At 41.6% G+C, this 22,234-nt stretch overlaps 1 protein-coding gene across 2 annotated transcripts in view; it reads left to right on the top strand.

Moving 5' to 3' along the window:
* HS6ST2 (heparan sulfate 6-O-sulfotransferase 2) overlaps window positions 1-18,971 on the top strand; it is a 372,545-nt gene extending 353,574 nt beyond the window's left edge. For both annotated transcript variants that reach the window (XM_011958256.1, XM_011958257.1), the window contains one exon: window positions 15,860-18,971. In XM_011958256.1, coding sequence (XP_011813646.1) covers window positions 15,860-16,754 — 895 coding nt within the window. In that variant the 3' untranslated portion in view covers window positions 16,755-18,971. The remainder of the gene's footprint in view (window positions 1-15,859) is intronic.
* Window positions 18,972-22,234: the final 3,263 nt, after the last annotated feature.

The raw sequence follows: 22,234 nt of genomic DNA, 5'->3' as shown, positions 1-22,234 counted from the left end.
TATACATATGTAACAAACCTGCACGTTATGCACATGTACCCTAAAACTTAAAGTATAATAATAAAAAATAATAATAATAATAAAAAAGACTATATTCAATAAAAATAATATTTTCAGGAAATACCAGTGACATGATATTAGAGGGAGAAAGGAAGCTAATAAATGGATTAAAGTATGTGAATATATAGCAAAAATAATTCTGCTTGTATGATTTTTAAGGTTTAGATAATCCATATAAAGTTTTTTTCTTACATGTATACCATTTTAGGTTATTTACATTTTTTAGAAAGAGTATGGTTTTAGGAGAAAATTGACCAGAAATATTTTATAAGTCCACTAATAAACTAAAACTAATACTTCTTGGTCAACAAAAAAAAAAAAAAGAAAAAAAGAAAAAATGGAGCATCCTGTGTGATTTCAAGGCTTCATGCTAGAAGGCTCATCACTTAACCCACCAGTCTGAGTTCCCATAAGGTGCTGGGCCCTGTGTTGACAGACAGGAGAGATACCAAATAGTTTGGCTCTTAAGGAATGTCTAGCCTGGTTTGCAAGACAAAATAAGAGAAATGGAGTATGCAGCCATTTATCTGAGGCTTAACGTGCAACAGAGAAAACGTGGGGGAGACACTGAATTGGGAGTTGGGAAACCTGGGTTCTGGTCCTAGACCCACTGCTGACCCACTATATATCTTTGGGAAAGTCACCTCCTTTGTTTGAGGTTCAGTTTCCTCATCTGTAAAATGGGAATTTTATATCTTGTCCTGTATACTTCATGGGATTGAGTGAGAAACTAAAGATATAAAAACAGTGGAAACCTTTTTAAATTTCCGATTGTTATTAATCAGCCCTCCCTCCCTGCCTCCTATCTTCCCACCTTCTCTTTTTCTGTCCTTCCCTCCTTCCCTCCCTCCCCTCTTTCTTCCTCCCTTCCTTCCCTCTTTCTGTCCTTTCCTGTCTCCCTCCCTCCTTCCCTTCTTCCTTCTTTCCTTCCTTCTCTTAGGCACTGATATCAATGAATTTTCTTCAGATGACTTTTCTGAAAAACTATTGTGAGAAGGGCAATGTCGTTTAGAGTAATTATCTCTGGCCTTATATCCACTTTGCAGTGAGTCACTATTTCTGAGAATTAAGCTCAATTCCAGGCAAAAAAGCCCAAGCCAGGAGGGAAGGCTCTGTAGGTGGCTCATGCAACACACAAGCAGATCTCTCTTCTCATTGACATGTCCTCACAGTAAATGATGACTTGAAGAGTCCGAGGCAGGTTCTGCCCTCTAGCATTTGCCTTAGTTGGAAAGTCAGGGTCAGACATCTGTCTTAATGTGGGCATTGACTTTGAGTCCTTCTTTATGGGTGTCAAGTCTTGCAGTAGAGAATAAGTGAACGTCAACCAAATAGAGGGGTTGCCTTTGCCTAAAGCTGATTCCAGTTTGTTGGTCATCTTAAGGATGATAATCAGGAAAGTGAACAAGGAGTCAGAGACTTGGTTTTGGGTCCCTTCTGTGCCATAAACTGGCCAAATGACCCTGGCTGAGTCTCTATCCTTCACCTCTGGGTTTTAGCATTCTCATTGCTAAAGTGATTGGAACAGGTGACCTCTGAGAGGTCTCCCAAACCATCTACTCTGTGAAAAATACGAGTTTGTCACTTTCCTCTGTGAGTGGCTCTCATTGGTTCCCTTCACAGGGAGCTTGCCTTTCATCGCGTGGCCAGTTTCCACACATGGAACATGGCTCTTACTCAACGAGAAAGTAATCCAGAGCTCATTGTGTGCATGGAGGGAGGTGTGGAACACTCTTGGGCTCCCCCTTGGTTGAACTGCCCCCAACCATGATTAGTAAAATGGCCCCACCCCCTTTCAGTGAAATAAGATCCCGTTTTGCACAAGATGAGGTTTGTAAAGTGCCACTTTAAAAAAAAAGATTCTATTCTGTCAAAAATTATGGAATGTTCATGCTTTCATTAAAGTAGAGCCATGGCTTATATTTTACAACATGCATAGCTGTCTAATTTCACATACTGTTTTTCTATTCTGTCACATTTTGGACAAAAATGTCTTTTCTCTAGGATTCAGGACATTGCAGTGTGACGTAAAATTGCAATCTGGAGGAACATACTGTGCGTGGAGAAGGGATGATGAGGGCAACTGCCCCCTGACTCCCCAGTACTAGGCCACTGATTTCAGGGAAGGTACCCTTTTTGCCTTAAAGGGGAAACACAGTTGTCCAAAGTCCCTATGCCATGAAAAAGAAACCTCTGATGCACAAAACTTACAGAACGCTTGTCAGTTTCGGCACTAACATAACCTTCAAAATAATTCCTTCTGCTCAATCAGGATCTTCATGTCTTCAGTCCTCCTTCCTGTACTTGCCCCAGTTTGACATCACATTCCTTAGCTAGAGAGGTGGGATGAGGGATGGATGAGTGTTTTTCACCACCCAGTATTATCATTGTAAAGAAACAAGGCTGTGCCTGTTACTGTATAGAATGCTTATTTCCCCACACATGTAGCCCAGCCATGTTATTCAGTAATTATGCCTTTTGCAGCTTGAATATCCAAAGGAAAAACTTTCCCTGGTGAAAGGAGGCATGACCCTGCCAGCCCTTGAAATCCTGAATAGCTCCAATTCTTCACAGTTTAAATGGTTTAAAAGTTTTGTTGCCCCACACCCCCTAGAAAAAGCCAGGGTTTGCACTTCATATCTCTCAGCACCTTAAAACAATATTAGAGCTCATTAAAATCAACCCAGGGCTCAAGAAGGGAAGCCTTCATTTAGGGGGAAAACTTCTCCCCTGTGCTGCTCTGGAAAATAGCACAATGCTGAGAGCAGGTATTTTTCCTGACTAGGTTTCCTCTAATGATTTTTCCAAAGCACAGTTAGGGTACCTGCCTCCCAGACAGCACACGTCCAGGAGGCCCAGGTGAATGTGTGGGCCTGGCTACCACCAGCCCAAAATTGCCTTAATATTTATTGACTGCCTACCATGTGAAAAAGGCCTCTTACTTGATTTCTTGTCTCTGTGGAGGTCCCTAAAGAAATGATTCGTGTGTCTCTGGATTTCTCACAATCTAGAGACATGGAAAGGGAGCTGGCTGTCTGGTTTCAGGATCCATGGAAAAGGAAGTATGGTCTAAAATGGTAGCCAGCTATACCCTTGCTCCTGGGCCCCTCAGCTCTAAAATGCTCAGATCCCAGCCCTACGGTTCTGTAAGGGGCCCACAAAAACCAGAGAATTGTATCCCTCATTTCACATCCCAGCATATCCAACTGCCTCCTACTCAAATGTCCTGCTGCATCCAGGCCAGTTGTGCTCCTGGCCTGTGACTCCTGAGGCTATGCTCAGGCACATATGAGAATGTACAGCCCAGTGGGTGAGGGCACACACCTTGGAGGCTCAGACACTTCTGTCAGTGAGGACACAAAGACTATATATATATATATAATCCCCATTTTATCTTCATAAAGACTCTATGGTTTTCATGCATTGTAAATGAGAAAAGTAGAAGCACAGAGAGGTTAAGTTATTTGCCCAAATGACACAGCTAGTAACTGCCAGAACTGGAATTTGAACTCAGGCAGTCTGGCTGTAGATCAGCATTGTCAAATAGAAATACAATGCAATGGATGCACCTTGAGGCGATAAGCGTACGCGAATTAATGCAGGAACAGAAAACCAAATATTGCTGGGTGTGGTGGCTCATGCCTGTAATCTCAACACTTTGGGAGGCCAAGGCGGGCATATCACTTGAGATGGTCAGGAGTTTGAGACCAGCCTGGCCAACATGGTGAAACCTCGTCTCTACTAAAAATACAAAAATCAGTTGGGCATTGTGGTGCACGCCTGTAATCTCAGCTACTTGGGAGGCTAAGGCAGGAGAATCACTTAAACCCAGGAGGTGGAGGTTGCAGTGAGCTGAGATCGCACCACTTCACTCCAGCCTGAGAGACAGAGTGAGACTGTCTTCAAAAACAAACAAACAAAAACAAAAAACCAAGTATTTCATGTTCTCGCTTAGAAGTGGGAGCTAAACATTGAGCACACATGAACACAAACAGGGAACAGTAGACACCATGAACTACTTAGTGGTGTGAGGAAGGGGTTGTGGGTTGAAAAACTGCCTGTTGGAAATTATGCTCACCACCTGAGTGATGGGATCCATACCCCAAACCTCAGTATCATGCAATATACCCATATAACAGTCCTGCACATGTACCCCTGTATTTGAAATAAAAGCTGAAATTCAAAAAAAGAAATATGATGCAAGTCACCTATGCAATTTTAAATTTTGTAGTATACACATTAAAAATGGGGATACAGATGAAATTAATTTTAATAATATACTTTATTTAACCAAATATATTCACATTATTATTTCAACATGTAATCAGTATAAATAATAATTAATTCATGAGATATTTTCTCTGCCTCTAAGTCTTGAAAATCTTAGTATGCTTGAAAACTTAAAGCACTTCTTAGTTCAGACTAGCCACATTTCAAGAGCTCAGTAGCCACATGTTGCTGATGGCTACTATATTGGACAGTGCAGCTCTAGAACAACCCCTTTCATGACATACACTGTGACTAAAATGAAGACATTAACACCTATTTGATAGGTTTTCCGAAAAAGCTTCTAGCATAGTGTCTAACATACTGTAGGCACCTGTTAAATCAAAACATTTATTAGTTTCCTATCTGTGTGCTCTTTGCTGATGTCAGAATGCCTTCCACCCACCCCACCACCATACACGCACCTAGTCAAATCCTTCTTATCCTTCAGAGTCCGTCATATTCTTCCTCCTCTTCTATGAAGCCTTCCTTGATGACCATAACACAGTCAACTCTCTCCTCCCAACTCATTTCTCACTTAATCTCTGTATGATACAATTAGCACTGAACTATACTGTGCCTCTATCTGCCCCCTCCCCCACTGAATAGTAGTCCTCTCTCTCCAATTCTAAGCTCTTTGAAAGCTGGCACCCATATACATGCAACTTCCTCACCATGCCTACAGCTCTAATTATGGCGACTTCTAGGTCACTTAGAGTTGATACGTTGTTCATGGGTTGATTAAACATTTGTCTTGCAACCCAAGGCCAAGCCCCTCACCTCCAGGGCTAAAAGAGCACTATGTCCCCTCTTTGCACATGACTGTTTTTCAATTGAGTCTCATGAAAGTACCAGTTTTATTACTTTTTAGTTAAGGCTTGAAACATGCAGGGTTTTATGTGAATGTACTAGTCAATCAGAAGGCAGGACCAAAGTAACGGATTCCTGGGACAAGAGGCACTAGGGATCTTTATCTGAAGAGCAAACCATGGTATTCCCAGTGGGGACACTTAGAAATATCCCCAACCTCCTCCCGTCCACTGTGGCATGGAGCTTATGATTCTTCCCCTCTGCTCACTCTTGTTTCAGGGTTGGGAGAAGGAAGAGAACCAACCCCTAGCTCTGGCAGTTCCAGATGCCAATCCTCAAGGGATTTGACAGAAGATGTTACATAGAAACACTCAGTAAGCCAAGAAGATCCATATGCGGAGGGAGGAGTTCCTAGAAGGAAAGTCAGGCAGGAAGCCTGAGTGTGTCAATCAGTGTTAGATCTGGTCTCCTTGTGACTTGGGCAAATCATATCCCTTCATGGGACCCCGGTCCCCTCATCTGCATGCTGTAGGGGTTTTTCATAGAAGTTTCTTCCACCTCAAAAATACACTAACTGTTAATGAACTAAGACTCACAAAATAATTTTAGAGTGCAAAAAATTGGGGGAAAGGCAGTGTGATCTATAAAACTTTTCATGATGCCAAGCAATTGGATGGATTCTGGGTAAAGGCCTGCAAATATGGGTCATAAAGTTTGGAATTTCACATCTTGTTAAAGAACTCAGCTTTCTCACTGTTTGCAAAAGCCCTTAGATTTATGTACTTTGAAACCTACTGTGCTTTGGGAAAGAGGAGAGTGATTTCTTTTAAAAAGAAGTAAATATCACCAGGACTGATTGTGTGAAGAATTCCACCTTGAGTTTGAATTCAAAGGCATTAGAAATCTTCTTTATTTTCAACAAAGGAAAAAAAATTTCTGCTTTGTTAAAGAAAAACAGTTGCATAGAAAAACATCCTTCTGTTTAATGAAAACCCATTTGTGCTCCTTTGAGCACTCCCCACAATACACACAGATGGGTTTACTTTCAGTCAATCAGAGGAAAAGAATCAATGAATGAAGGTGTTACTTTACATACACAGAACTGTTCCTTTGAGTGAGGTGTGAAGAAGAGCAGAAAACTCCTGCAAGGAGAACTGAATAACATGTTTGGTGGGTGCAAGACCTTCAGCCTCTTCAGATTTGGTTTTGTGTCTGGTAGATCTTGTGTCTAATAAGTCTTGCTTGTCTCATAGATCACTGTGCTCCCAAGAGTTTACCTTGCTCCCCACCTCTCGTGGGTTGCCCAGAAAGTCTGGCTAAGTCAGCAGCCCACAGCATGAACTTGAAGGGGAAAGGAAGAGGTTCAGCATCCAGATAATTTAGGTCTTTCTAGTGCTGTGAAGACAATTAAATGAAGTCATGTGTCACACTGCTCTATGTAACCCACTGTCTACAAATGCAAGAGCTCACTCTTCTCACTAGATAAAGCATGACTACTAAGCCACAAAACTGTTGTGACAAATGTGCCAAAAACAACACATCTACAGGCACATCTGTCTGCTTCAAAGTATTCCCCTTGTGAAGTCCCACACTTCTTTTATGAGACTGCTGCCACTGCTGATAACAGCATTTATTAAACTCCTATTTGGGGATTACTAATATGAGCCACACAAGAAAAGCACTTAAAACAGCACCTCCAGGGCTTAAGGGGTCCAGCTCCGTCAGAGGCATGTTTGCCTTTGATTCAGTTTACCACACTTTTATTTAGTTTGTGCTCACATATTAATGTTGTTTGATTTGAACACCTTCCTCCTTGCTTTGACCCAGTCATTTAGATGCAATGGGAGGATCCATGTGGTTGCTTTAGACTTCATTAGCCAAGGAAGGAGACCAGACCTTCAACATTAATGACTCAGTGTCATATACAACCCCCAACTATTGGCAGAGTTTACTTAGGACCACCGACCACAGTTCTTTTTCTACCACTCACTGTTTCTCTTGCAACAAGATGTGCAAAGGCTGAACTTTAATATATATATATATACACACACACACACACATACACACACACACACATACATACATATATATACTACAGGTATAATAAAATGTTCACTCCTATTGATTTGGGATAAGAATTTGTTTCCTTTCTTAAATTAACTTTTTATTGATCACTCCTATGACCTTAACTGCTACAGGTTTTCTAGCCTTCTTCTATTAAAAAATGTCTTTCATATTTATTTCCCTTTTGAGTAGTGCAGGGAAAACCTTATCATGGCCTTTCGTGAACCAGGAGCCTCAAAGGAAAGCAAATGTTTACAGCATGATCCTCAGAACTTTGCTCAGGCAACATTCCCTGGACTTTCCCTTGACAGAAATGGGTGCCCCCAGGGTTTCTCCAAGGAATAGAGAGGAGATAGGGCTTGCACTTGGGGGCACAGTTGGCTTGTCTACACTCTAGATACCACCTGGGATTTCTGAGAGACTTCTTATCTCTGAAGCCACATGCCTAGGACAATAATTCTCAAATTCAACTATGTGTGCATCAGAATTTCTGGGTGGGCTTCCCAAAATGCAGATTGGCAAGCCCCAGCCTTTGAGTTTCAGATTCAGTGAGTGGACCTGAGAGTGTGCATTTCTAACAAGTTCCTAAATGATGCTGATGCTGATGGTTCTGGGCTCACACTTTAGGAACCACTTTTTTAGTTTACTCATAGAATCAGAAGTCCTGGGCTTATGCCCTAGCACAGGTATGGAAAGAATACCATTTCTAGAGTGAGAGAGACCTGAACACCCCTGCTTAACTTGAGGCGTGACCCAGAGTCACATCATCTCTGAGTCTCAGTTGCTTCATTCTGGAAAAGGGAATAATAATATATGATTCACAGGATTGTTGGGAGTTAATGTGTAAGTGTCAGGCACAGAGCCCCCCCAGCTCCTGCCTATGTAGTTGGTGTAAGAAAGTGTCCTCTTCGAGCAGCCAAATGTTTACCCTTCATGGGGGTTAGTGAGTTCTTTCAGGCCTGGTTGAGTGTGCCATCCTAGGTAACTAGCAGACACAAAGAGGGTCTTCTAAAATAACAGGCCTTCAGCCCAGAAATAGTTCTGTTAGGTAGATTGATTCTCAATAGCTATTGGCAAGGTGTGATTTGGGGGCAAGCCCCTGTCTGTCTCTCTCTAGGCCTCGATATCCCCACCTTTAAAGTGAAGGGCTTGACCTAAATGATTTACTGTCTCGAAAGTTTCCTTCTGTTCTGACAAGTGTAGGATTCTGTGACTTAGAACTTGGGCACTTATTTCAGAATGGTCTATTAAAAGGAGAATAAAAAATAAGATTCTTGTTTTTAACCATTTAGTTATTTTTAACATCCTTAAACTTTCCAGCCTTCTTTTAAACTGGGATACTGCACAAAAAGTCAGAGACAACAGCTAAATATAACTAAATCTCCTTCACAGCTACATCTCCTTAAAATGCTCCATTACAGGTATAAAATGGTATATCTGTTATTTCATAGTGACATCTAGTGGCTTTTCCTTATCAAAGACTAAAATACGCATTTTCCTATTTGCTTATCATAAGCTCTGCTGCTTCTGCTGCAGAAATTCATTCAACAATCTTTTATTAATTGCTTACTTTATGTCAAACATTGTGCTAGGCCCTGAGGATATTATGTTGATAAATGATACATGGTCCTTACCCTCCCAGAGCTCATAGTCCAGTGGAAGAGGCAGAAAAATCGCTTGACAATCCCAGCACATTGTGATACATGTTACAATGGGAGAACACCAGGGTGACTGGAGCAGAGAAGGGGGTGCTTAATTCTGTCCAGAGAGGTCAAGGAAGGTTTCGCAGAGGAGACAGTTTTTGAGTTGAGTTTTGAGAGACTTTGCCAGGTAATCTACAAAGCATAAATAGAAGTCATTCAAAAGAGTAGGCATTCCATACACAGAGGCAAAGCACCTGTGGAGTCACTGCCTGGGACTTTGATTTGGAAAATTCCTTATATAGGGTATAGAGCAAGGTTTCTCAACCTTGGCATTATTGGCATCTGAGGCAAGTTATTTCTTTGTTGTAGGGGGACTGTGCATGATAGGATAGCTAGCAGCATGCCTGGACTTGACTTACTAGATGCCAGTGCCAACTCCCTCCCCAAGTTGTTACAACCAAAATATCCCCAGATATATTGCCAAGTGGCCCAGAGTTGGGGGTTTGGGGAGTGGAGATGGAAGATCACTCACAATTGAGAAAGACTTGTATAGAGGGAGCTCACTTGAGATAAGGCTGGACAGAAAGAAAGGTGGTTGCTGGGTTCCACAAGGCTGTCTCTAGCATGTGGAAGAGCTTGGGCTTCATGTCATAGTTGATAGGAAGCCATTGGGAGGGCTTAATTAGGGAATGACAGGTTAGGTATGTGCCATCTAGGGGTGTGGAAGTGGCTTGAGACTGGAGACATGAAGGGTAGGACGGGATGCTACTGCAATGTTTTAGTAGAGAAGTATTGAAGTCCTGACCCCAGGCAGTGGTGCAAAGGATGAATTTCAGAGCTGTTTAGAAACTAGAAAGGACTTAAGAGAATGTTTAGCTCTTAGTAGTGAGGGGAGATTAGAGGAGTCAAGGATGGCCCCTTGGTTTCTTGCCTGGACAACTCTTTCATTTGTTGCTATTATTTCCACAATTGCTTATCAGTGATAGGAAAAAGTTGGCCTAAACTTGTAGACACAAAGCAGGTTCACTGCATTGTTTATAAACTTATATGGGTTTGGTGAGACAGAACACACTCATAAGCAACAAGTTACATAATGTGAGTTTATTACTTACAGATAGGCAGCAAGGGACAAAAGAAGCCTAGGATCCACTGTGAACTGGTTTCCCAAGACTCAAGAAAGTTGCCTGGGTGAATGAGTCTCGACTAAGCATGCCTCACTTGCACCATCACTGAGGGACCCCAAAAGGCAGCCTTTCCTGAGTTATATACCTCAGGGACCATGTGACTCCTTTAGCAAAGCTTTGAAGGACATCCTGCTTCCAAGAGAGACAGGAATAAAGGCTGGGCTGTCCCAAGCACTTCCTCCCTATCTCAAGATGTTAGATTCTCCAGGAAGGACTGGAACAAGGCTCTTGCTGTTTCAGGCAGTTCCTCCCTATCTCAGGATACTGCACTCCAAGCACATTCTACAGTTATTCTTAAGAATGACAAGCAAAAACGAGGGGAGTACTGTGTTGGTACAAGGCCACCCAGAGAACTGTCCTTCAGTAGAAGGTGGCAAACCTTTAGCTGCGTAGTGCCTGTAAAGGCACCATGGGCATGCAGAAGCACCAATCAGCCATTCAATTAACCCATGTAACCCAACTGGGAGTCATGGCTCCAGTTAAAAAATGTGACACCTTGTCATTTTAATTAGGTGATACATTTGGTCATAAGAAAGTCCTGTCCAGTTACTACTAAGTGAAACAGGCAGAGTATGATTTTCCTGGGGCTGAACTGGCCTCATTCAGTTAAAATTAAGTCAATCCATTCAGCAGCACCCTTCAGTTTCATGTCAACCTGAAGAAAGATTTCCAGCAACTATCAGCCTTGCTGTCACCTGCATCTTACTCTGTTTTGATCAATGCCTGAATCCAGGCATTGCCAACAGGAACAGGAAAGTATGGTGAAGACATTGGGGGATATAATCAGAATGTAGATGTCTTTTGACAGGCTTAGATTTCTTCCATCAAGAAGAGATTAAACAAGGCCACAAATACACTGCATCAGTTCCTGACAATATAGATTGAGTTTCGGCGTGGCATATATGTGAAAGAATGAAACAATTGAGCGTACTGTGTATCAGTGGTGTGGTGTGGCCGCCAAAATGGTCCATGTGATCTGAGGCCACATTAAGAGAAATGGTGTCAAGAATGAGAGAAGTGATAGACTGTCCCTTCTTGTTGCCTGTCAGATCATGCTTAGAGGGCCATGTTCCAATAAAGTGGAATGCATTTGCAGGCAGACAACAGAATAGTGGGGCCTTGAAGCTATATAGAGAATAGTTGAAAACCATTTTTAGCGTAAAGAAGAAAATCCTTGGGGTAAATGCCGTCTTCCAATATCTGAAGCCACACAAGTGGAATTTTAAAAAGATCCCTAAATAGACCATGATGGTCTGGAAACTACCACTTTGTGCTGACCACTCTGTATCTTGTCTTCAGTTCAGGTTGCTCTCTGAGTGCCAGATCTGTTCATTCAACTCTACTCAGATGTCCCGCAGGCACCTCAGACCTTCTCCAGAGCCTTAGGAGGCATCCTTAACTCCTTCTCTTTCTCCTCTGAATCCCTTTTGTCACTTTCACCTGCTAAATATTTCTCTAGTCTGCTCCTCCTTCTCTTTTGCCTTGTCTTCTGCAGTAACCTCTTAACTAACTTCACTAATTTCATCTTCACACACTATACATAATGACCTTTCTAAAACACAGACCTCATCGTGTCATTCCCCTGCTTAAAGCCCTTCAAAGCCTCTCTGTTTCCTGTGGAATTAACTTTGAATGCTTTAATATGGCATCTGTGGCCTTTCATAACCAGGTCCTGGGCTCCCTCTCCATCTTCAATTCCTGCCACTACTCCTTCACTCCCCGGGAAGTTTTTTGATGCACGTTTCTCTTGCACAGTAGGCTGATTTATGCCTCTGTGCCTCTGCCCATGCTGATCCTTCTGTCTTATACTCCTTTCCTCTCACCTTGATTCATTTTTTTTTTTTTTGAGATGGAGTCTCACTCTGTCACCCAGGCTGGAGTGCAGTGGTGATATCATGGCGCACTGCAGCTTCTACCTCCTAGGCTCAAGTGAGCCTCTCACCTCAGCCTCCCAAGTAGCTGAGACTACAGGTGTGCACCACCACGCCCACCAATTTCTCTATTTTTTTTCAGAGACAAGGTTTCACCATGTTGCTCAGGCTGGTCTCGAACTACTGGGTTCAAGTGATCTGCCTGCCTTGGCCTCGCAAAGTGCTGGAATTGCAGGTGTGAGCCACCATGCCCAGTTGCCTCATCTAATTCTTATTTGTTTTTAAAAATAAAGCTGCAGAAACCCTTGTCTTATCTTTAGGCTAGGTTAGAAATCAGTGTGAGGTGTTTTTTATCACACCCTTTACTTGCTCCAAGCATTCGTAGCACACACAATTGAAACGCTTTCCCCGAATTTCCATGTCTTATCCTTGTCTGTATCCCCAGTGCCTGCCACAGTGCCAGGCACACATTAGGTGCCGAGACTAAACAAGTCTTGACCTGACCTGACCACTGAGGGAAAACTGGCCACGTCTCTCTTTGCCCCCCACCCCAGCCACATTCCCCAGCGTGCTTCTCTGATATTGCCCTAAAAGCTCTTCCTTGGATATAATGAGCATCATGGATTCTTTTTCTGACATAACCTCCAAGGTATTATCTTTACCTGCCTTCCTACTTCCAACACACCATGCAATTCAGGAGACCCCTGGACACTGGACACCTACCCTGCAGCAGATCTTTCTTTCTTTTTACATGTGGAATATTTCTAAGCAGCATCAAGTGCTTTCAGTGGAGGCATTCTGGGTCCCCAAGGCTATTTGCCCTGGAAGAAGGGGGCTGTTGACACTCACTGAAACTCTGCAGGTATTGTCATCTGAGTCTAGGTGGCTGTTATCACCAAGGCAGCAGTGTGTGTATGTGTGTGCCCCTCTAACTTCTCTGCTGCAGTGATAATCCCTACAGTGTAGACACTGAGGCTGCCTACATTGGGTTGTCTGTATTTACTAAGGGCACTAGGTGACCTTCAAGTTGAATGTATACTGGATTCAAACACCCATAACATGAGAGACCCTCTCTGAAAGTCTGTCTCTGTATTGCCTTCTCTTTATCCATGTTGGGGTAGGGGTGGTGCTTATGAAACATTGATTGTGTCATTAACCCTGGTGGTTGGGATCTATTTGCTCTGAAAGACTAGGAACAGTGTTGAGGAAGGAGAGCTGCAGACTTGCACTGTGGTGCACTCTTAATATTTACCAGAAGATGTCACTGTAGGCTTGAACCAATATAACAAATTAGGGCAAGAGGACTTCCAGTTAAGCATGAAGGTGACTCCATTTTGGGGGGTTAAAACACCAAGCAGCCCCCATTACAATGCATGCCTGGAAAAGCTGGTTGAAAGGTTAATCCAAATGTGTCGCAGGCCTTAATAAATTTCTTTTTATTTTTCCAAATAATCAGACTAATTGCCACTAAACTGTTGCCTCAGGGCTAGCATAAAGGCTCAATAAATATGCACTGAATGGATGGAATACTAAAACTAGGAGTGGAAGGAGGGAACCCAGGGCTTTAGTAGCCATCTTTGCTGGTAAAGGCTACTGGAGAACAAAAGCTACTACTCTTTAGCAGTGGCTCCTTATGGAGATGAAATTTAGTGGCACCAAGAAGGTCAGGTCCTAGGGAAAGTAGTGAGATAAGTGAAGATGCTCTTGGCCCCTTTTCCATCCTCACTCCCAGATGCTTCTCCTGTGCCCTATGCTTGTTTCTTTCTAAAAAAATATATAAAGTGATTTATTTTAAGAAAAACCTTCCTGTGATTTTTTGCAAGTCACTTGGAAGATTATCCAAGTGAGTTTTTATGTCATGAGGCATGTCCCTAGCTCTCTCCTTCCTCTTCCCCAACATAGTTCATCAAGTAAGCAGTTAAAGAAGTTACTGAGATTCTGCTTAATGCCAGGGATAAAGGCCAATGTACAAAGCTGGAATGGATGGGATGAGGGTTATATAGAAGAATACGACAGAGCCCCTGTCATTGAAAACATAGTTTAAGTGGAAATATAAACAATTAATTGTAATTCAGTATCACACATTTTTTGGGGGGGTGGTGGGGTGGAGGGGTAGGGTCTCACTCTGTTGCCCAGGCTGAAATGCAGTGGCACGACCACAGCTCACTGCAACCTCTGTCTCCTGGGTTCAAGTGATTCTCGTGCCTCAGCCGCCTGAGTAGCTAGGATTACAGGAGCACACCACCATGCCTGGCTAATTTTTGTATTTTCAACAGATGGGGTTTCACCGTGTTGTCCAGGCTGGTCTCAAACACCTGACCTCAAGTAGTCCACCCACCTCAGCCTCTCAAAGTGCTGGGATTACAGGCATGAGCCACTGTGCCCAGCCCTAGTATCACAAATATTTTAACAAAGGCTAAGTATGAAGTGCTATGGCAACACAGAGGAAGAAATGATAACTGGCAACACAGAGTGGGGTACATTTTTTCACAGAAGAGATGGTACTCGAACTAGTACTTGAAGGATGAGTAGAATTTTCCAGCCGAAGAGGGAAGATCATGGCAGGCAGAGCAAGCACCATGCACAGGATAGAGGCATAGGAGATAGATTTCAGGATGTCTGAGTTGCTGGAAGCCCCAGTTGGGAGAAACGTTTCCTCAATGGACATCAGCCAATATTCAGTCAAGCAGGTGGCTGAGCAAGTTCTCTGTGGCTCCTCATGCGTGTGTAGAGAACAACCACTCCATCAGATGGGAATGAATGTTTCAGAAAAGTTGCAAGCCATTCTCCGGGTTTCCTTCAAGAAGCTAAATGCTAGTATTCAATGTTTATTGTTGCTTTCCTTCCACAATATGCCCTTCTGTGACCTCGTCCTTCATCTTCTGTACCTGAGTGGTAACTCATTTCTCATGAAAAGCGCAACGACACGGTTCTCTCCTTGAGTATGCCTGATTGTATCATAGATTTGATGTTTCTGGGGTGTGTGCTTACCATGTATGGTGTGAGTATGTTAGCATGTGGTTTAAATGTTTGCTAGTCTGCTATTTGAGCAAAGAACTTTGTTTGAAGCCCTAAAGAGAAGATAGCCATACAGCAAAGCTTCCACATTTGCTGATATCCATGTGCCCTTTCAGTAGATAAGGAAAAGGGACATTTTGAAGCTGCTGATAGCATTAAGTTTCCTATCCTGGGAATATTATCATATGAGCAAAGTTGGAAACCAAGGTAGTAGCTTGCATATATGCCATTGGCAGCTACCATGTCTATTTCAGTCAGTGACTAAGCACAGCGTTTATTTCTGGAGGCCCTGGGCTACTCTGCCTATCTCTACATTCCACTTCCATAATGTATGAGCCATAATATGACAACAGCCAGAATCAAGAGTATCATATCATACACTATTTTAATTAGCTTTTTTAAAAACATAAAGATATGCAGATTAGACTGAATATTAGAAAATATGCTATTGCATATGTAATAAGGTTAGAATTTTAATCCACTTGTCAACTCCATTTCACTCCAATAAAGCATGTGCTTCCATTGAGTCTCCATTTCATGATCACTAAATGGTTTACAGTGGGGAGCATGAAATAAAGTGGTTGCCTAGTTAGCCAATGGTGTCACTGGGAAGATTTTGTCTTTGGTTACAGAGGGAGAAAAAGAGGGGAAGGGGGAACAGGAGTGAAGCAAGACAAGGTCGATGTCTGGAATCTAATCTTTTCATACCTGTTTTAGCTGAAGTATCAGCAAATTGGTTGAAAAACTTAGCTATCTCTAGGCTACTGAGACTCAGCAGAGGGGACTGCTGAGGGACAGTTTACAGGACAAATGCCATCAGATCCCTGTCATTTTTGCTTTGCCTTCCTTTTTGGCCAGTGAACACCACATATGCCATGTACCTCCATGACTCCACTTATTTCACCCATATTTCTGACTGTTGGTTTTTGTGCTTCATCCATAGGAACTTCCACTACATCACCATCCTCCGAGACCCAGTGTCCCGGTACTTGAGTGAGTGGAGGCATGTCCAGCGAGGGGCAACATGGAAAGCATCCCTTCATGTCTGCGATGGAAGGCCTCCAACCTCCGAAGAGCTGCCTAGCTGCTACACTGGCGATGACTGGTCTGGCTGCCCCCTCAAAGAGTTTATGGACTGTCCCTATAATCTAGCCAACAACCGCCAGGTGCGCATGCTCTCTGACCTGACCCTGGTTGGCTGCTACAACCTCTCTGTCATGCCTGAAAAGCAAAGAAACAAGGTCCTTCTGGAAAGTGCCAAATCAAATCTGAAGCACATGGCGTTCTTTGGCCTCACTGAGTTTCAGCGGAAGACCCAATATCTGTTTGAGAAAACCTTCAACATGAACTTTATTTCGCCATTTACCCAGTATAACACCACTAGGGCCTCTAGTGTAGAGATCAATGAGGAAATTCAAAAGCGTATTGAGGGACTGAATTTTCTGGATATGGAGTTGTACAGCTATGCCAAAGACCTCTTTTTGCAGAGGTATCAGTTTATGAGGCAGAAAGAGCATCAGGAGGCCAGGCGAAAGCGTCAGGAACAACGAAAATTTCTGAAGGGAAGGCTCCTTCAGACCCATTTTCAGAGCCAGGGCCAGGGCCAGAGCCAGAATCCGAATCAGAATCAGAGTCAGAACCCAAATTCAAATGCCAATCAGAACCTGACTCAGAATCTGACACAGAATCTGATGCAGAATCTGATGCAGAATCTGACTCAGAGTTCGAGCCAGAAGCAGAACTGGGAAAGCCTGAAGCAGAACTCAGGCAAGGAGCAGAACGATAACACCAGCAATGGCACCAACGACTACATAGGCAGTGTAGAGAAATGGCGTTAAATGGCTCAAAAAGGCCTGCACATACTTCTCCCAAAGCGCCACTGAAAAGATGGCATAGTTTAAAAGATGAAAGTGTCCAAACACATCCTGCTTCGTTCACTGGGGAAGTTAAAAAAAAAAAAAAGTTTAGATGTTGCCTTTACAGTTGCCTTTCAATTCAGTGTTATACTGTGCATGGGTAAAACAAATCTCAATATGGAATTAAATTGTCTTTTTGGGGTTGGACAACTTATGAAATCCGAAAGCCAAACCAGACTCACCAGAAATTGCTGTTTAGATATTTTAAGAAGTTCTTAAATTAGTCATGGAGACAAAATGAAAACATAAAATGTGACCATTTAACTTATGGCTAAGAAATGGACTTTAAATTATTCATGATACACTGTTAAAACCCAGTCTTGGATTCAAACGTTTTTTCCAGGGGTGAGAATAAGTATAAACATAAAGCGACTAAAATGAAATATAAAACCTTTTATTTTCTTCTGATTTTAACAAGGAATCTATTTAAATAGAATAACAACTGATGGTGTATCTTACCAAGCTGTAGAAAATAAAAAATTCCTCTCCAAACATGAGTAGTTTTATGTCAAAATATTGGCTTTTCAAGAACAGGACTCATATCTTGATATTTAAGAGATGTTTAAAATTTAAAACTTTTTCTACCTTCTACTGTTTAAAGATTTTAAACAGGGTGTATCTCACATTAAACAAAACACCTTTTTTTTTTCAAAATGAAATACCAATGTAAAGATCTAATTTCCAGGCGCTTTCAAGGCACTGTAATTTCGACAATACTGGAATCATTTTGGCGCTGCTTCCCATTCATTTTAAGGCTTCTCTGAATTGTGCTCATTCCAAATTAACCCATGTATAGAATCTTTCTTCATCATCTAAATGGTGTGTTGCTGAGTTTGTTGTAGTATAGAATCCTGGATTAAAGTCAGGACTTTCTTTCTATAGAATTATTTTATCAGTATTCGTGTAGTGAGGTCCTAATCAAGAAACTTGAACAGGATAATGTGTCTAAAAATATTGCTGAAGTTATTCTTGATCAGATAGAATTTAACCTAAAATGTGAACTCTTACTTACTTTTTCTACATCTCTATTGTAATGTTTCCAGTTGGGCCAACTATTTCTAGCCCTTTAGTTCTTTTTCGTGTTGACAGATTTGTAGACAATTACAAAAGCCAAAAAAGGATAAAATAAGCATTAGGAAGGCTAGCCAGAGTTATTCAATAGCACCTTGATAATGTGGGCAAACCCTTCTACGAAATTTTTGTTTTGAAAAGAGCAAAAGTAAAAAGTGTTCTGTAGTGAGGTTACATATCAGGAACATATGAGTTGAACAGAGTGATTTGGTAGTGTAAGTCGATGCAAAAATACTTCTATGGTATCAATTACAAACTGACCAAGATAAAAAGAAGTATGTGACCCACTGTGCTGTCAAGCATCACGATTCCTGGCAGTTTTCATTTTACTATGGATTTTGCTATACTTATGCAATGACTTATACTAACCTCCTGGCTGTAAATCAAACAAGGTGACTGAAAGTGGCATTTATGTTTTCAGAAGGGACACGCTTAGAAGTGTGACCATGAAGTTATATCTTTTACAATCTGCTCATGTGTTTCATCTGTAGTAATATAGCCACAAACTGGACAAGAAGCTGGGTATTTGGGTTTAAAATGGATTTTCTTGACTCTGAGCTTGTATCGCTATTTCTAGCTTTTGTTTTGTGTGACAGTATTGCAATCCTGAAAATCCTGAGAGCTAAAAAACTGAAAGGAATTTTTTAAAAACCACACTTTGAAGTCACAGTGTTTTAGAGTAAAACTATTTTGTGTACAATTGTGTTTTTAAAATAGTTAGTAGATCACTATGATATTTCAATTTTCTTTAGTTTTAATTGAAAATGTTTGCTTTTAAAACTGATAGGTACTGTTGGAAAGCAGGATGAAGCCTGAGCCAGTGGAAGAGCTTACAGAAAAAACATTTTGTGTTATTGCTGTGGTGTGCATGATTTGCAAAGATTAAGTACATTTTCTCCGTCTATACTGATTATTGTATATAGAGGATGTTATAAATATACACTTTTGCCATTATGTAAATCCCATGATTTCAACTGTAAACATCTGTCCATTGGTGTAGCTTTACAAACCATTCACTGATTTTGTGTAATTTAACAATAGATAGGAAATAAAGTTTAAATTACAGGCTCTGAGTAATCTCATAATTTCAAGATTTGCAGCCACTAGACATTGTGATCTCACAAACCAGAACAGAATTTTTTTCAACAAGACATTTCCTTTTTTCCTCTTGGCAGCCAGGTATGAAAATTAGATGGCCCTTCTAATCCCTCACACTAACATGGCCTTAATTTAGGGTGATTCCTTCTGGGAGTCCATGTTTTTTGTACAAGCTTGTCCAACCCACAGCCCACCAGCCACGTGCAGCCCAGGATGGCTTTGAATGCAGCCCAACACAAGTTCATAAAGTTTGTTAAAACATTATATTTATCATAGACTTTTTTTTTTAAGTTCATCAGCTATCATTAGTGTTAGTGTATTTTATGTGTGGCTCAAGGAAGCCAAAAGATTGGATACTCCTGGTGTAAGACAAAGTTTGCTATGCAAATGAATAGGCATAACTTTTAAGTTAAAACTTATTAAAGTAAATACTTGCATATCTAAGAGCATGCAGAAAGGAAAAATAGTGCTCTTCATTCTCCCTTCTATCCACAGGGTAGAGTTTAAAGGTAAGCATTAATGTATTGGTTTTTAAAGTCCTGAACACAAAATGTACACATTTTTTCAAACAAACTCTTGCAGTTAGCACTATGGGGGAGTAGGGTATGATTCGTCCTTGCACTTTTCCAAAGAGACTTCAATTGTCAGTCCCAAGGGATTAGAAGGAAGAAAGCTACAAATTTGGTTGGAGGTGTAGTTAAGTATCCTTAGCCTGTAAACTACTCATATGTACTGTATAAGTCCATTTTCATACTGCTATACAGAACTGCCCGAGACTGGGTAATTTATAAAGGAAAGAGGTTTAATTGACTCACAGTTCTGCATGGCTGAGAAGGCCTCAGGAAACTCACAATCATGGCAGAAGGTAAAGGAAAAGCAAGGCATCCTCTTCACAAGGTGGCAGGAAGGAGAAGTGCTGAGTGAAAGGGGAAGAGCCCCTTATGAAACCATCAGATCTAGTGAGAACCCACTATCACAAGAACAGCAAAGGGGAAACCACCCCCATGATTCAATCACCTCCACCTGGTCTCTCCCTTGATATGAGGATTATGGGGATTACAATTCAAGATGAGATTTGGGTGGGGACACAAAGCCTAACCATATCAGCTTACATGGTTTTGCCTGTCAACTGCTTCTTGATCAATATTTGGGCTGCCAAAGGGTCTGATTGTATAAAGATCGTACACCCCCTTGGGAGGAGCTGTGAACAGGAACATAAAGTCCAAGACCTTGAAATATTTCTGAAATATCCTCCCTGAGGAGGGTAGGTACTCATGGAGAGCAGGCCACTCTAACTGTAGTGGAGAAAAGATAGGAAACCTGCTAAGGAAATGAGCTGTTGAGGCAGCCTAACTTGGAGCTGGAATGAAGAAACAACGAATTGGTTCAGTTCCTCGGGACTTAATTAGGATTCTCAATAAGGATGATAACCAAGTACAACTAGGACTGCCTTTGGGTGGTGGGTCTAATAAAGCTGTCACAATGGGAAGGATGGTTTCCTTCCATGGGTGTAGTATGGGGGTAAAAAGAAGCATAAAACTCACATGCTGGGTCTGAGTCACAGAAGAGAACCACAGAATAGGCCAGGTTGTGATGTGCAACCCACAGCTTTCTTGCATTCACTGACCTGAAGACACTGCTTTTCACACTGAAAGTTGGGATAGGGGAGACAGGGTATTCCTTTTGCACAAATGGCCATCAGAGGTGGACTGGAAGTTTTTATATCTTGTCTTCTCTAGAGATTGAACTAAGCAAAGAAATGAAAGCTGAGTACTTTGTAGAAAGTTCTAGCAAAAAAACAGAGTGTGCTGACTCCAAACGTAATCCTCTGGCACTGTGGAGTAAGGCAACTCGAATCTCTCACTTGGCGAGAATGAGGCCGCCTGAGAGTTTTAACTGTCCAAGGAATTTGATAAACACCTCACAATTTCCAAAGTACATCCCTCAGATCTTCACAAATGGGCAAAGCCCTCAGAACTTCAGAAGAAACCTATCCTGAAAACAAAGCAAATGAGCTGTTTCTCAGTGCAAATGGCACTGTTCTGAGCAGCTAGAGCAGGGTCCAAAAACTACTGTCCTGGGGCCAAATGCAGCCCTCTGCCTGCTTTTGTAAATATAATATTTTTGGAACACAGCACGCCCATTTCTTTGCATATTTTCTCTGGCTGCTTTCATGCAACAGCGGCGGGAGTGGTTGCAACAGAGATCTTATGGCCCAAAAAGCCTAAAATACTTACTTTCTTGACCCCCAAAGAAAAAGTTGGTCAGCCCTGGAACTAGAGAGCCAATCAAAATTTCCTGAGTATTGAAAACTTGGCAGAGTTTGTAATGATCCCAGAGTCTGAGAGAATAGAAGGATGTGATTCAAACAACATACTTTCCAATACCATAACACCACAAACAACATTTATAGAGTACCTACTACGTGAGAATCACTGCTTTTAGGCCTGAGAGCAGGGGAGAACCTGGTCTTTTCTCTCAGGATTGCAGAAATCCAAGCCACATGCTGTGTCAGTAATTATACGTGAAAGCTTAGGTAGTTCTTCAGTAGTCTTAGATAGCTGATGCCTGCCAGTTTCTTGGAATGTGTGCATGTGTATGTGTTTTATCACATGCTTTTAAAGACTAAAACAATATATAAGTATGTAAAGTAAAAAGTGAAATTACCTATACAACTCCCACTCCCCCAAAATAACTGCTGTGATTATGATTTCCTCCAGACCTCCTTGTCCTAGCCAAATTCAAATCTGCTATCTCTCCCCCTCCCGCTTCTCTCCTGCTCTTCCTCCAACCACACACACAAACACATATATTTATTTAAAAGGATAAAACCATATTGTTCTCATTGTTACCTGATTTCTTTTTTTTTTTTTAATGAAAAAGTTCAACAGTGTATCATGGGTTCCCTTCCAAAACAGGAATATAGTGGATGGTTTTTCCTAACCAAATTGATTACTGCTGAATTTGTAGTTGAGAGTATAGACTCTATATGCATGCTGCCTGGGTTTGAATCCCAACTCCACCCCTTACCAGCTCTGTGATCTTGGGAAAATCTCTAATCTCTCCATGCTTCAGTTTTCTCACCTGTAAATGGAGAAAATAAAAGCTGTAACTTCAGAGGGTTGTCATGAGGATTAAATGAGTTAGTATTTGTAAAGCACTTAACACAGTGCCTGATATAGAATAAACTTTACTATTTATCTATCTATCTATTTACTTATTTATTTGTTTAT

Source organism: Colobus angolensis, unplaced genomic scaffold (assembly GCF_000951035.1).
Source record: "Colobus angolensis palliatus isolate OR3802 unplaced genomic scaffold, Cang.pa_1.0 Scaffold463, whole genome shotgun sequence".
Taxonomy (NCBI): Eukaryota; Metazoa; Chordata; class Mammalia; order Primates; family Cercopithecidae; genus Colobus; species Colobus angolensis.
This window is presented reverse-complemented; position numbering and strand designations above follow the sequence as displayed.